The sequence below is a fragment of the Anopheles marshallii genome, chromosome 3 (assembly GCF_943734725.1).
Source record: "Anopheles marshallii chromosome 3, idAnoMarsDA_429_01, whole genome shotgun sequence".
In the NCBI taxonomy this organism is placed as follows: Eukaryota; Metazoa; Arthropoda; class Insecta; order Diptera; family Culicidae; genus Anopheles; species Anopheles marshallii.
Window position 1 is genome coordinate 18,061,835 of NC_071327.1, and position 12,470 is coordinate 18,074,304.

At 48.0% G+C, this 12,470-nt stretch overlaps 1 protein-coding gene across 1 annotated transcript in view; it reads left to right on the plus strand.

The window, feature by feature from the left end:
- LOC128715467 (protein spire) overlaps positions 1 to 12,081 on the plus strand; it is a 117,205-nt gene extending 105,124 nt beyond the window's left edge. Inside the window, exons 10-17 of the mRNA XM_053810370.1 lie at positions 2,234 to 2,470; positions 6,382 to 6,644; positions 8,279 to 8,525; positions 8,796 to 8,849; positions 10,500 to 11,143; positions 11,215 to 11,415; positions 11,483 to 11,787; positions 11,859 to 12,081. Coding sequence (XP_053666345.1) covers positions 2,234 to 2,470; positions 6,382 to 6,644; positions 8,279 to 8,525; positions 8,796 to 8,849; positions 10,500 to 11,143; positions 11,215 to 11,415; positions 11,483 to 11,787; positions 11,859 to 12,081 — 2,174 coding nt within the window. The remainder of the gene's footprint in view (positions 1 to 2,233; positions 2,471 to 6,381; positions 6,645 to 8,278; positions 8,526 to 8,795; positions 8,850 to 10,499; positions 11,144 to 11,214; positions 11,416 to 11,482; positions 11,788 to 11,858) is intronic.
- Positions 12,082 to 12,470: the final 389 nt, after the last annotated feature.

Consider the following 12,470-nt stretch of genomic DNA (forward strand, 5'->3'; position numbering starts at 1 on the left):
TCTTTGGAGCTGGTTGAGAAACAGCATCAGATAAAAAAAAACTGTCATTTACTAAGAAAATCATACATAATTTTGCTTCTTACTCTGGGCGAATGTTGTATTTTTACGTCACATACTGTAGAAGATAAGCGCCGGCGCTTCGCCGAACCAAATGTGCTCACGTTTTCCCCACCATGTGTTTATGTTCAGCGCCCTTTTGTTACTACAGCGAAGCTGCACCGTTTGCAAGCAACACACTGCCACCGATGTAACGGGAGGAAATGTTTTGTTTATGTTGTGCAGATGCGAGCGGGGCCGGATCATGGGGAGGTGGTTGAGGTGTCCCTGTGTTGGCTCGCTGACCAACACCAGCATACCCGCGCGTTACTACTAGCGACGACGGGTATTCGCGCTCTGCCAAATCGAAATCCCACCGTGTGGAGGGCTGAGCGCACGCGCTTCACGGCCAGCATCAGCTACGCACCAACACCACTATTACTGTTTCAGCATAAAAACGGCCAGCTCTCCCTTAGCTGGCGAGCGAGCTCTCTTGCTACATTTATCGCTCCGTTTGCTCCATCGGTGCCGAAGAGTGGCAAACACTGCACGGGAACTCGTCGCGCACAGTCCGCGAAAGAACGTGAACCACGCAAGGCTCGAACGCGAACGCCCCGCTGTTTCCGTGAAGCTTTTCGCACAATTTTTTTCCCACTCGGGAGAGAAGGGTTGCTGAGAAAAAAAAAAACAAACACACACCAAGGGGGGAAATAGTTTGCAATAGTGCAGTGCAGTTGCAATAATGGTGGCGCTTGTCCCTGCACCGCACAGTACTACTGTTTTCCCCGACGGCACCTTCTGCTTCTCGTGTGTTGCTTGTTTTCCACGTACTTAATTCGTTGCTTCGGTAGCAATAATTTAGAACATAAGGCACCAACCTCTGCGTGTGCTGCTGCCTGGTGGGAACGGGCACTTTCAGCTGCTTCTTCTGTTGCCGTCCCCTGTACGGAAGGTGTTGAATTCGGCGTGCTTCGAGGGGAACCAGTTCAGTGTGTGTAAAGTATCGGGCAGTACCATATTGTGAACATAAAATGTTGGGCCACCTTTTTTTTTCATCTGCCAAGAGGAAAAGCGTTTGATTAATCGATAAGTGTGCGTCGCGGTGTGTCGCGGTGCGTGTAGATTTTCCGAACCGACGGTGGTGTTCCTTGGCAAGCAAGCTGTTTCTTCCCGTTTGTGCGCCGTTGTCGTGTCCCTCACGTGGTGCCCGTGTGCAGGAAAATCCCTAACAAGACACAAAAAAAAAAACACAGTCACTGCATTCTGCCCTGCTTGTGTAAGTGTTTGTTGGAAAATGTGTCACGGTGTGCGTGTGTGAGTGGTAGAAAGAGAGAGCGGGAAGCGCGAGACCAGGATAGCTGGCAAACATATCCTGTGTGTGGCGTTGTGTTATGTTAGGGAGGGCTTTCGTGTAGGTTGCTTTATGAGTTCCCCAAGGATATAGCGTTGTTCCACGACGTTGAGTGGTGGGTTGGTTGGAGTAGGATAATATTGCTGTGCTTGCGCCTTGATCCCTTTTTTTCGCTCAGCTGACTCGCCGAGAAGGTGAAGCATCCGATCAACGAGAAAAAGGCATTCGGTTGAGCCACATCCTTATACAGTGTCCTTAAAGGATGAACTTCTGAGAAAGCAATTTTTTCTGATATATGGCTAAAGGAAAACCCGCCTTATCGTTGTCCTGGTATGGGTGACTCAGTCTAGATCCACACCATCCAGGGGCGTCACTGCGATTGGAAAGACGAAAGCACCCCAAAAACCCACCCCAAAGTGGCCCAACAGCAAAGACGATGGCTAACAAAATAAGGTGGTCGTAGGGGTAGGGCGGTCTGGCCGGAGGGAGTGACTGTGATGATGTCATCGTTAGTTTCTACACGGCTAGGGCTTGGCGTACGGGTCAGTTTGCAACACCGGCTCTCGCCCCAAAAGCAGTGTGGAATTTATCGACCGCTGTTACACATCGCAGGTGCATCGGACGTAAAACTTGAAGCAAAGAGCAGTGAAATAGTATAGAATTCATTGTTCAGGATCACCTTTCCATACAACCATCTTGTCGTTTAGTTTTGTAGTGATCGTTCATGAACTTCCGTTTGGTTTTTACGTGTTCCGGCAACCATAGTTCACACTAGTGCATTGCTAGACAAGTGCTAAAAAGTTACACGATACAGTAGCAAAATCATGTTTGTCACAGCGACCGCAGATTGTGACTCACCGGACGGTGACCCATGCGTCGATGCGGTCCGGGATCTGGCGTACTGTCCGGTGGACAATCCGGCCACGGTACCGATGGCACCATCACCACGCAAGCCACCGACACCGGCTAAACACCGGAGCAACAGTATGACCGGGGGTAATGCTGGCCTACCGCCGATCAATCGGGTACCGAAGGCGGCACCACGAGCGACCCAGCAACCGCCAACACCAAAACCAAGATCAGGTATATTTCTATTTTGTTAGTGAGCATGGGACAATTGTTCAACTGGATGTTTATAGGCGCGAGTTCCAAATTATGTTTGTTGATAATAAGATTTAATGATACAGATTCGGGAGTGGCCCGGTGGTGCGGTGCCGGTCTCTAAACGACAGGACTCCGGTCCAAAATCCCATCTGGATCTAATTCCCCGTTCGCAGGACTTAACCTCAAAGCCAGAAATGGCGTAGGCCATTAGACTTTTTGAGGTTTGTTGTAACGATAAAGAAGAAGTTTACAGATTCGGCGGAGCATGTACTACCATATGCTAGCGTTTTTTAAGCTGAAATCAACTTTTTCTTCCGATTAAATTAATTTGCTCCCGATATGCTTCGTGACGGGCGACAGTGTCCTGTTTGGATAAAGCTTGTTAGAATGATTAGCATAATTGCCAAACATGGCGGGCAATCAACGTTAATAGCGTGCAAACAATTTGTATTCCCAGTGGAATTAAATGACGCCCACGGTTTGAGTTGGGTTTTAGGATTTTCCCATTTGTTTTACCGGAACACCGGAAGGCTACCCAGGGGTTGGCAATTGTGGAAACCCATTGCTGGAAAATTGGGTAAAAAATTAATTTCGAACAAGTGCGGCCCGGTTTAGTAATAGAACTTTTCGATAAACCTCAAGGTTTCGTAGTGTCTGCTGGACATACGCTCTCCTCAAGAATATGCTTTGCGCATTAACGATGCTCACTCACATTTGCTCTTCTGTCAATTTGCGCCTAGCTATTATTCGCTTTCGGAAGAAGACCCCGTAGCGGACTGATGCTAATCATTCCATTGAAATGTACAGGCTGGCAGCAATTTTCACGCGCAACTCCCAAGTTCATCGCCCTGTCCACGGTAGCGTTATATTCCCACCTATGCTCATGAGTTTGTCACTGTAGCAACTCAACTTACTACGCGCGCCATCAAGAAAACGTGTCTTGTTTGGTAATAGTGCGAGAAGCTTAGGGGTTCTTTCGGTGGCATGGAGGCGTCTTGTTAGCTACCAGAGCAAATCTTTCACATACGCTCGACATTTTGTCGCGTCATGTCCGCTTAAAGACGACTCACGCCAGCTAAATCTTCACACGCTCAATTTACAAGCGACGCAACGGCACAAATCAAACTCGCGGTACCATCGCCCGATTCGACAGTCGGAACGGAGATATGGTGCCATTTCGGATGTTCGATTTGTTGCGGCTATTAAACGTGCATACATATTCCAATCGCCATCGAATCACGCATCGTGCCACTGCGACGGAAGCGTTTTGTGCGGCGTGTTTCATCTAAACTTGCTGTGACGCGGAAGAATCGATAGATTTGTGTGCAGATTCCCTGGAGGGTGGGACAATTTTTTTCTACAGCGAAAGATGCTCTCGAACGTCTAGCAGACGTGAAACGTCGGACACATCAAGCAGTGCTAAAAATCATGGCGAAAGAAAAATGAGCTTTTTCATTGCTTTTCGATGTGCGTACGAAATGAGGTTATGTTTATTCTGCCGCTTATTGATCGAGAGGCTGTGGCCGGGTAACAGTCCTCCCGACTCGTTGAGCCTTGAGCCCGATTCGTGCCGGACGCATAATGAATATGATGATATAATGGATATTATGGAGGAGACCTAATGATGCCGTAGAGAAAACTGTATCAATGCCTGGCTGGCACCATGTAAGATCTGCGGACTAAGGATGGACGGCTCCTGGGGAATAGACAGAGACTTGTTGACATACAGTCGCCATGAAGCGAAAGATTAGCCGAAAGCATTTGCAAAAGCAAATTGAACACCACGCTCTGTTGCTTGGTGGAATGCTACCGAACATGTCTTTAGGTGCACCATATGCTACGGGAAATACGGAATTGGTTTTATTATTTTTTCGGCCCCCACACACTCACACACACCCAAGGCGGGGCTCAATCGATTCATGTCTCACCATCGCCATCTGGCTTGGCCGTGGGCCAACCATTGCAAACAGCAAACAAACCAATTCCGTTTTGCTGGCGGAAAGAGTTTTCCCCCCTTAAAATTGAAGTACGTTTTTCGAGGCTTTTTATCGTGAAATTTATATGCGCTGCAAAAGCACTGACATATTCTTTGGATACATTTTACACTCGTTACGACATCACGTCCGAAACGGGAGGATGGGGAGGGGCCGGGTGTTGCACATTCGCCCGGAGGAGTTATAACGTCCTGTGCAAACCACGTCGTAAAAGTGCAATTTTATAAAAGTGTAACCCATTAGAGAATTGAGTACATCCCCATACACAAGTCCAAGTTTGTACACTTCCTGGTGCGGTACTTGGAGCCCTTTGGAAACAAGACATCAACGGAAGCCCCAGACAACCAGTCTGTGGGACTGCAGTGTAGAAAGCTCGTTGCTGTGGATGCTTCTTGGAAGGATACCTTTTGATCCCAGGTTCCCATTTCAGCCCGGGCTCATGAATTCGTAAACCTAATCGGCCCTAAAACATGTCCGCCCTGTGCATTCTGGTGCCAGTGTGATGTTGTACCATGTCGGGTGGCATGGTCCACAAGCTTCGTCTTGCACGGTTCAACTATCCAGAAGAATTCTTTCCCTCAGCTAGTTTTTCTTTCGCTTTCGTAAATCGAATTTGTGATTCCCGGGGGCACTCAGGCCAGTAAATGGTGGTCAAGCATGACAGAAGGCGTCTCCACGAACTCTCCCCCCATGCAGTCGCGCGGTGTCGTGTCGTGCAAAACCCACCGTAGGCTATCCAAATTTGGAGATTCATGGTACATCATAAAAGCTCATGCATGGAGCAAACGCTGGCAGCAAACATAACATAAATTTTCCGTTTATATAACCCCACGTGTAAAACCCGGTAAAAACAGTTCAAGGCCTTTGTTCTACTCTGATACGGTGGCATGGAAACTATAAACCAACTTTTGTGGGTGTCAGAGCAGTTAATGGCTTATTGTGCTGGGACGCGTTCAGTAATAGATCTTTTTTTGTTTATCCATTGCGTTAACCTTGAAGAATGAACTCCTCGCATCTTGACACACTTTACACTTGTTGCTCGCAGTCCGCAACTTGCCAGTGATCGATAGTGTCGCTATTCGGGGGACGGTACCACCTGGCGAAAAGCAACGGCACCCAACCCCAATCACATGCAATGCGGTGTAAAAGGAAGCCATTTTTTACCGTTTTGCCAATCGGGAGGTGGTGAGCCTCCCTCGAAGCCATCGAAACCCTTGCGCGGTGAGCCCTCAAGGTGGTGTACCTTACAGGCACTGCCCCACGTTCTCGTTCTAGGCCAGGGCTAATCGGTGACTTGCCCTGACGAACGCCGCCATAGCAAAAAAAAAAAACACCCCGAACTATGTGTGGATAAAACGCGCAACCCGCAGACACAACAAGCTTGACACAGCTAGTGGTGATGATAAAAACCACCACGGCCCTTACATTTATTGATGGGTTGTATTTTGGAATGTGTGCGTCTTTAGTTATTTTTCGTTTCCCGCTCCGACCATGACATAACTTAATGTGCAAACAGTGACTAATGGTGCAAAAGAAGGCATTGGCAGCTGCACAACAGAGGAAAACTGATAAAAATTAGGTTCAATGTTGGTTTTTGTTGGGGTTTCGGGGGTTTGGAACTTAAAACTGTAGCCTTAAGCTGCTTGATTCTTGCATGATGTTGAAGTTGACGAAATTGTTTTAGCTGAATGTTGTTATGTGATATGTTGTTTGTCCTTCAGGAAAGCGAACAAAAAACCCCAATCAATGCGTGAAAACATTGTTTCGACATTCCCCCAACAAATGTGTGTGCCCTCACCCTGTAGTCGCTGCACCGCAGCTAATTCGATCTGTTCTTCAACCGTCATCTCTAATTTCGCTATTTTTTTTTCCTCCTGTTGTTACCTTTACTTTCAGTTTTACCTACCACAACCCAAGTAGATAGCGTAAAGAAATCGTGCGATGATGAAATCGACACCAGCGGCGCCCGCAGCCTCGACGGTGTCAGCGGCAGCAACGGCAGCAATGGTAGCGGTAACACTGCCAGCTTCCACCACGGTTCCAGCTACATCGGCACCAGCCACAAAACGATGACGCTGGGTCGTTCGAGTTTTTCGCACACCAGCGGTACACCCCGTAACACCCTAAGACTGATACCAGTAGACTTCTCGCTGTTCAACGTAAGTACGCCAATGGCGAGCACCAAATGGCGGTCGTTCTTGAGTCGGACATTGTTAGATAACGCCTTAACGTTGCGGTCACGATTGAAAAGTGTGCGAGTATTAACAATGCACTGATTATAGCTGTCGATGCGGTTCGAGATCTGATCTCGTCGGCGTCACTTTCAACATGAGCTCCCATGGCTGCTGGCCCTTTGCCGAAGCAGCAGCACTACTGTTTTGCTGAAGAATTCCATCTTCTGGGCGAACCATCTTTGGACGAGTCGCGCTGCTCCACATTTGGACATTCCATGCCGCTCTCGAATTCCAACAGCAATGCTAATGAGCTGGTAGTAACCACCCACCAGGGGGGTCTCCACAACAAACCTCCCGGTCTAACTCAGCTCTGCGCTGCGGCGAGGCTCAAGAGGGCCGCGAATGAATTGCCGTTTAGCGAGTGATTTTTGTACAAAAATCGTGAAGCAATTCGTCCATTATGTGAGCTGCCAAAGTTTTTCCCACTGTCGACCGATTTACCAACCGGACGACAAACGCAAATTGAATGGAGCAGCGAGCGAATGAAAGAACTCCCTTGTGTGGTACCGAGGAACCGCGCGCGTTGGCGTAGCTATGACGCAACGCGTCGGGTCGGTTTTGTTTCGGGAAACTGGAGTACACAGTCAAGGTTGTATGTTGTTGGCAGCCCGGTTATGTTGTGACTGTTGGCACCAGAAGTGAAGGGACGTTTGGCAAGAATACGATATTTAGGATTAAACGGGAAAAGAGGTGGTTGAAGCAAGCTTGTTCTTTGCAGTTTTTTTTCACAAACTCCGCTAGTCGACCTTCTGTGCTACTGGAAGACTTGCCGGACAAGAGCTCGTGATACCCCGTAGGAACGATCACTGCGATTGCGGTAATGTCCATTTTTGTGCATATGAGCCGTAGCTTAACGTTTGAACTTTGCAATACTCGGTGCCCTCGCTTACTCCACGTGGGGTTAAATGGGAGAGCGTGGAAAATGTTGCAATCTGAACTCTTGCACACCCTTTCGCATTGCAAATGAAACCACATTTTCACACACCTAGAAGCCTAGTTCCTTTCTGTCCAGTACGTTTCCGCTACGCTGCTACGACTCTAGCGGCAAAGCTGTTTCACGAATGTTGAGGTCGGTTGTCCAAGTTGTGTGGTTTAACCTTTTAAGCCCACTGCAGCATTCGGTGCGAATCGGTGGAATCGACCCATAAACGCGTGGCTGCTGCGTCCGAAACGTGATCAGATATTTCGTCCGGACCGAGCGCGGACCGAAAAACAAAAAAACCTTCAAAATGCGTGACCGTATTCTAAAGCGACACTGAAAAACCGGGATTGTACCAAAAACCAAACGCAAACTGGCGTAGAAAGGGGTTTGCAGCAAAACTGAAGCCCTTTTGCAGAACCACCTCGTATGCTTCCAATCTCGGCCGCTCGACGTGACCTTCGCGTTGAGAAGTCACTTTTATGCCAAACGTGCGATGTGTACGATACTATGTGTCGTACGAAAGCCAACCGAACCAATGCAGGGCTCCATTTATTTTGTGCTAATTTTGTTTTGTGTCCATTGTTTAATGACCTTTTTTTGCGGGGGGGATAAAACCTCACTCCGTGCTACTCCACAGGATGATGACTTCATTGATGATGCAGCGAACGATGGCGCAGATTCTGGCACGTGCAGCAGTGCCACCAGTGGGCAGCGAGGCCAGCAGCAGAACGGTGGCCACCGGATAGCGTACGGTGGCGTTGGGGGAAAGCGCAGCAGTACCGACGATCGTGGAAGCACCAACGACAGCAACAGTACAAACCGTCTGATGATCGTCAACAACGAGAACAATCAGAACAACATCAACACCGTGCTGCGACGGACAAGTAAGTTGGGTTGGACACACTGTAACTGTCCGAAGCTTGGAGTAGAATCAGATTCGTTTAATGCTGATGTCCTTGTCCGATAATTGAATGTTTCCGCTCCTATAAGTTCATAATTACTAACATCTTCCCAGTGTAGTGGTTGGGATATTGCGAAGATATCATTATTACGTACTAAATGTCTCTTCTTGTCTACCTTCCATTCGCTACTAATCCTTTCGTTCCGACTAAATGTAAACGGATCGGTCACCATGGATCTCGCAAACATTGCAGAGAACATCATCACCCACGACGAGTATCATCGGTTCTGTGATAAGGCTCTCGAAAGTAAATATTAACTCTCATCCCACTGTGTGCGTGTGTGTTAAGTTTTATCCTTTGTTGGACATCTTTATGTTCGGGTTTTGGTCATTTACTGTTTAACCTTTTTGCCTTTGGTTGTGTTTCACATTTTCGTCACGAACACTCCGCCTCGGACGAGCATCATCTTCCCGGGAAAAGTTGCTGCATTGCCGTTTAGCATACTCGTTTCGAAGGCAGAGTTTTTCACGTAGAAAGCCGAAATTTGTTTACGTACCGCGGTTTTGGATAACATTTAGCATCTTTTTATTAGCTCATATCACTCAGCAACTCAGCTGCGGGACGCTGGACAACGTAAATGTCACGTATTGTCTGGGTATTGTTTGCGGTTCATTGTTCAAAGAACTGGTTTAGTTTCGTTTTCTATTTTACGTCAAAAAATCATAACCGCTCTATTGCACAACCCATTACGATGTGCCTGCCGTTAGGTTGATTGGAATGGTTTAAGTAATAATGTATGCATAAAAAAAAACCGACATATTTCTTCGATTTTTCATCCGAGTATCCTGCCACCTAGAGGAAAACCCGTCGGTTGTTTTGTGTTTTGTAATTATCTCGTTATACACAAACTTTCAAGGCTTTGTCGAACTGCATGCGTGTAGTGTTGTGGTGGATGAATCTTTTGAGGAGCGTCGAGCGTATAAATCTTTAGTGAGAAGTCATTCAAATCAGACGTCGAATCTCAAAAGATTCACGAATCCTCAAAGGTTAATGAATTCTCAAAAAGTCAAGAATCCTCAAAGATTAATAAATCCTCAAATATTCTAAAACTCACATAGGTTAATTAATCTCTCCGGAAACATGGTCTTAGGATGTTTTTCTTTTATAAAAAAAATAATTTTATTTGTCAAATACAGCAGAACCCAAATATGAAGATCGAAGACAAAGTCCCTGCGGTTCTCCTGGATGTTGAAGCAATTGTCAAACCGGTGGAGAAGTACTTGAACTAGATGGAGCTTGTTTTTTGTAACTGTTTGTCCAACCTATTCGCATCTGGTCAGCAGACAATCGTCCAGAAGGCGAAAGACTTGTAAAAATTACTTCGAAAATGGTTAATTATAATGTTTTAACGAAGACAACCATCCTCCCCCTAATGCCATAATGGCACTTGGAAGCTGTGTACAGAATGCTTGTTGGACAAATCTCTGCCAAAGAACCAAAATCAATAGCTTTGAGTTCACCATCGAGTGACATTTGAAAGCCAATTCCTCGAAGAAACTAAAATAAAGGCTAACACTTTTATTTGAAGTGGAGTTAACTGAGGTTCTGGCTAAGGTTTTCGTATGGTCGCCCGATAGGACTTAGCAACATTTTCCATGAATGCTTATTATTCAAGCGAACTTTACTGCATTCAATTATCTTTTTTTCTATTTCATCATCGTTGACATTTGTCGTTTGTTTTAATGCATACGTCATTTCAGGTTTGTCGTTGTACTCCATTTCTTGTTAACTCTTGTGTTGTGCTATTACTTACTTAATTTACTTGCACCATTTAATCACACATCTGTTTGTTTTGTTGTTATTATTGCACTTCTTTTTTCACTCCTTTTTTACATCGTTGCATATAAAAATCTTTTAAAACTCTCACAAACTTACTCTTACTCACCCCCCATAAAGCCTACGATCTTGCAACACAGTGCGAATCACGACGAGCATCCATGCGCCGGCACACCATCATCGGATGCAATCAAAACTACAAACTCGACCCGCTGGCAAGTCACTCGGTGCCACCGTCGCGTCCCGCCTCCCGGCAATCCGATCGCGATACGGTGAAAAATGAGACCGGCCAACCGGCAACACTATCCGCCACCAACGGTGGAAATGGTGGGCCACCGAGGGAAAAACCTTCCGCCGTGGTGATGCCACACGTCGTGAACGGAACGCGTCCCGCACCGATCGGAAGTGTGGCCACGGGTAACGGTAGCACCAACACCACCACCACCACCACCATCGAGTACGTCAGCGCCACCAACCTGGCATCGTTGGACACCTGGACCAAAAATTCGCTCGACGAGCACCAGTGGAAGGATGCGTTCAATCTGAACGATCGCCTGTCACTGACGCTGGAGGAAATCGTACATATCCGCTCGGTGATGACGAAGGCCGAGCTCGAAGGGCTGCCGGTGGATGTGCACATCAAGGAGGACGTGGAGAAGCGGAAGGTTTGCTTCCTGTGCTTACGCACCCGTTTCACCCTGTTCGCACGAGGCATCCTATGCAAGCTCTGCCAGCGGACCGTCTGCAACAAATGCAATACGAAGGTAGGTGTGCGCGGCTGATGTTCCGCCCGGAACGATTTAATCAGCTCTGCTAATGTGTTATCTTTCTGCAGATGCGAATACCTACCGAACATTTCCGCAATGTTCCCGTGGTGCTGCTGTCACCTTCGCTCATGAACAGCCCGTGCACATCCAACACACCGTCGCCGAGCCATCATGCGCACGGTACCGGCTCGGGGCCACCCAGCATGGTGGACGAATCTTTCCCAAGATCCCTGATGGAGCGTCTGTTACGGCCTGAGTTAGATCGAAAGGTAACTGTCGGCACACCATTAACTATCCCAACAAGTGCTAATGTTCTGCCTCACTGCCCTATTGCAGACTCGAAATACGGTTGGAAGTGCTCCGTCTTCACCAAAGAATCAACGTTCCGCCTCCAGCACACCGGGCACCAGCCTGCACGGCACCGAAACCCTGTCCCTATCGCTGTCGCATCACGTTACCGGTGCGAGCAACACCACCAAAGACGTCACTGCACCGGCGAACGGTATATCCACCACCTCCGCATCGGTTACCAGCGCTGCGCACAAGTGTTCGCTCATGTCCCGCAGCATGGAGGGCCCCAACAGTCTTCCACCACAGAGCCCGGCACGGCCACACTCCAACTGCAGTACGCTGGATAGAAAGTAAGACCTCATCCGAAACCCTGCATGCGTTACGCGGAGCAACTGATCTTCATATGTTCGTTTCTTTGCAGGAATCGTTTCGCCAAAGCATTCACGCTGACGGCGTCCGGTGCTGGCCAGGGCGGTGTGCTCGATCCGCAGAAGGAACGGCTCACCGGTGAGCTGATGGCCGTCTGCAATGACTGTCGCAGTCTGGTGCTGGAAATCATTCGTTCCTCGCGACAAACCCGAACAACGGCCCGGAATCAGGTGCTGCGCCATCTGACGCTCGATATCTCGCCGGTGTACAAGTAAGTTTGGCCGGGCAGTGGATACCGGCGTACAAAGCGCACAACGACGGCTATCAAGGAGAAGAGACAACTTTGTTACTGCAAAATCTCCGGAACCGGCAGAGTTCGAGCCAGAGACAGAGAGTGTGAACAGCATGCATCCAGCATACGTTACTGACGTTGTATTTATTATACTTATTTATTTAAACCGCATTAAATCCACAAACACGAAACTGGCAGCGGAGTTTTGCTGCTCCTTCCCCATTTTGGCGAATCACGTAGTGAATAATGTAAGTTGGCGGCGGTGCGATGCTGGTGCTCGGACGCGCGGACAAAGTTACCGAACCGTTACGAAAGCATCGGCACCTGATGGCCCGAAGCGTAAGACTGGCTTGTTGCTAATACCTCCATGGC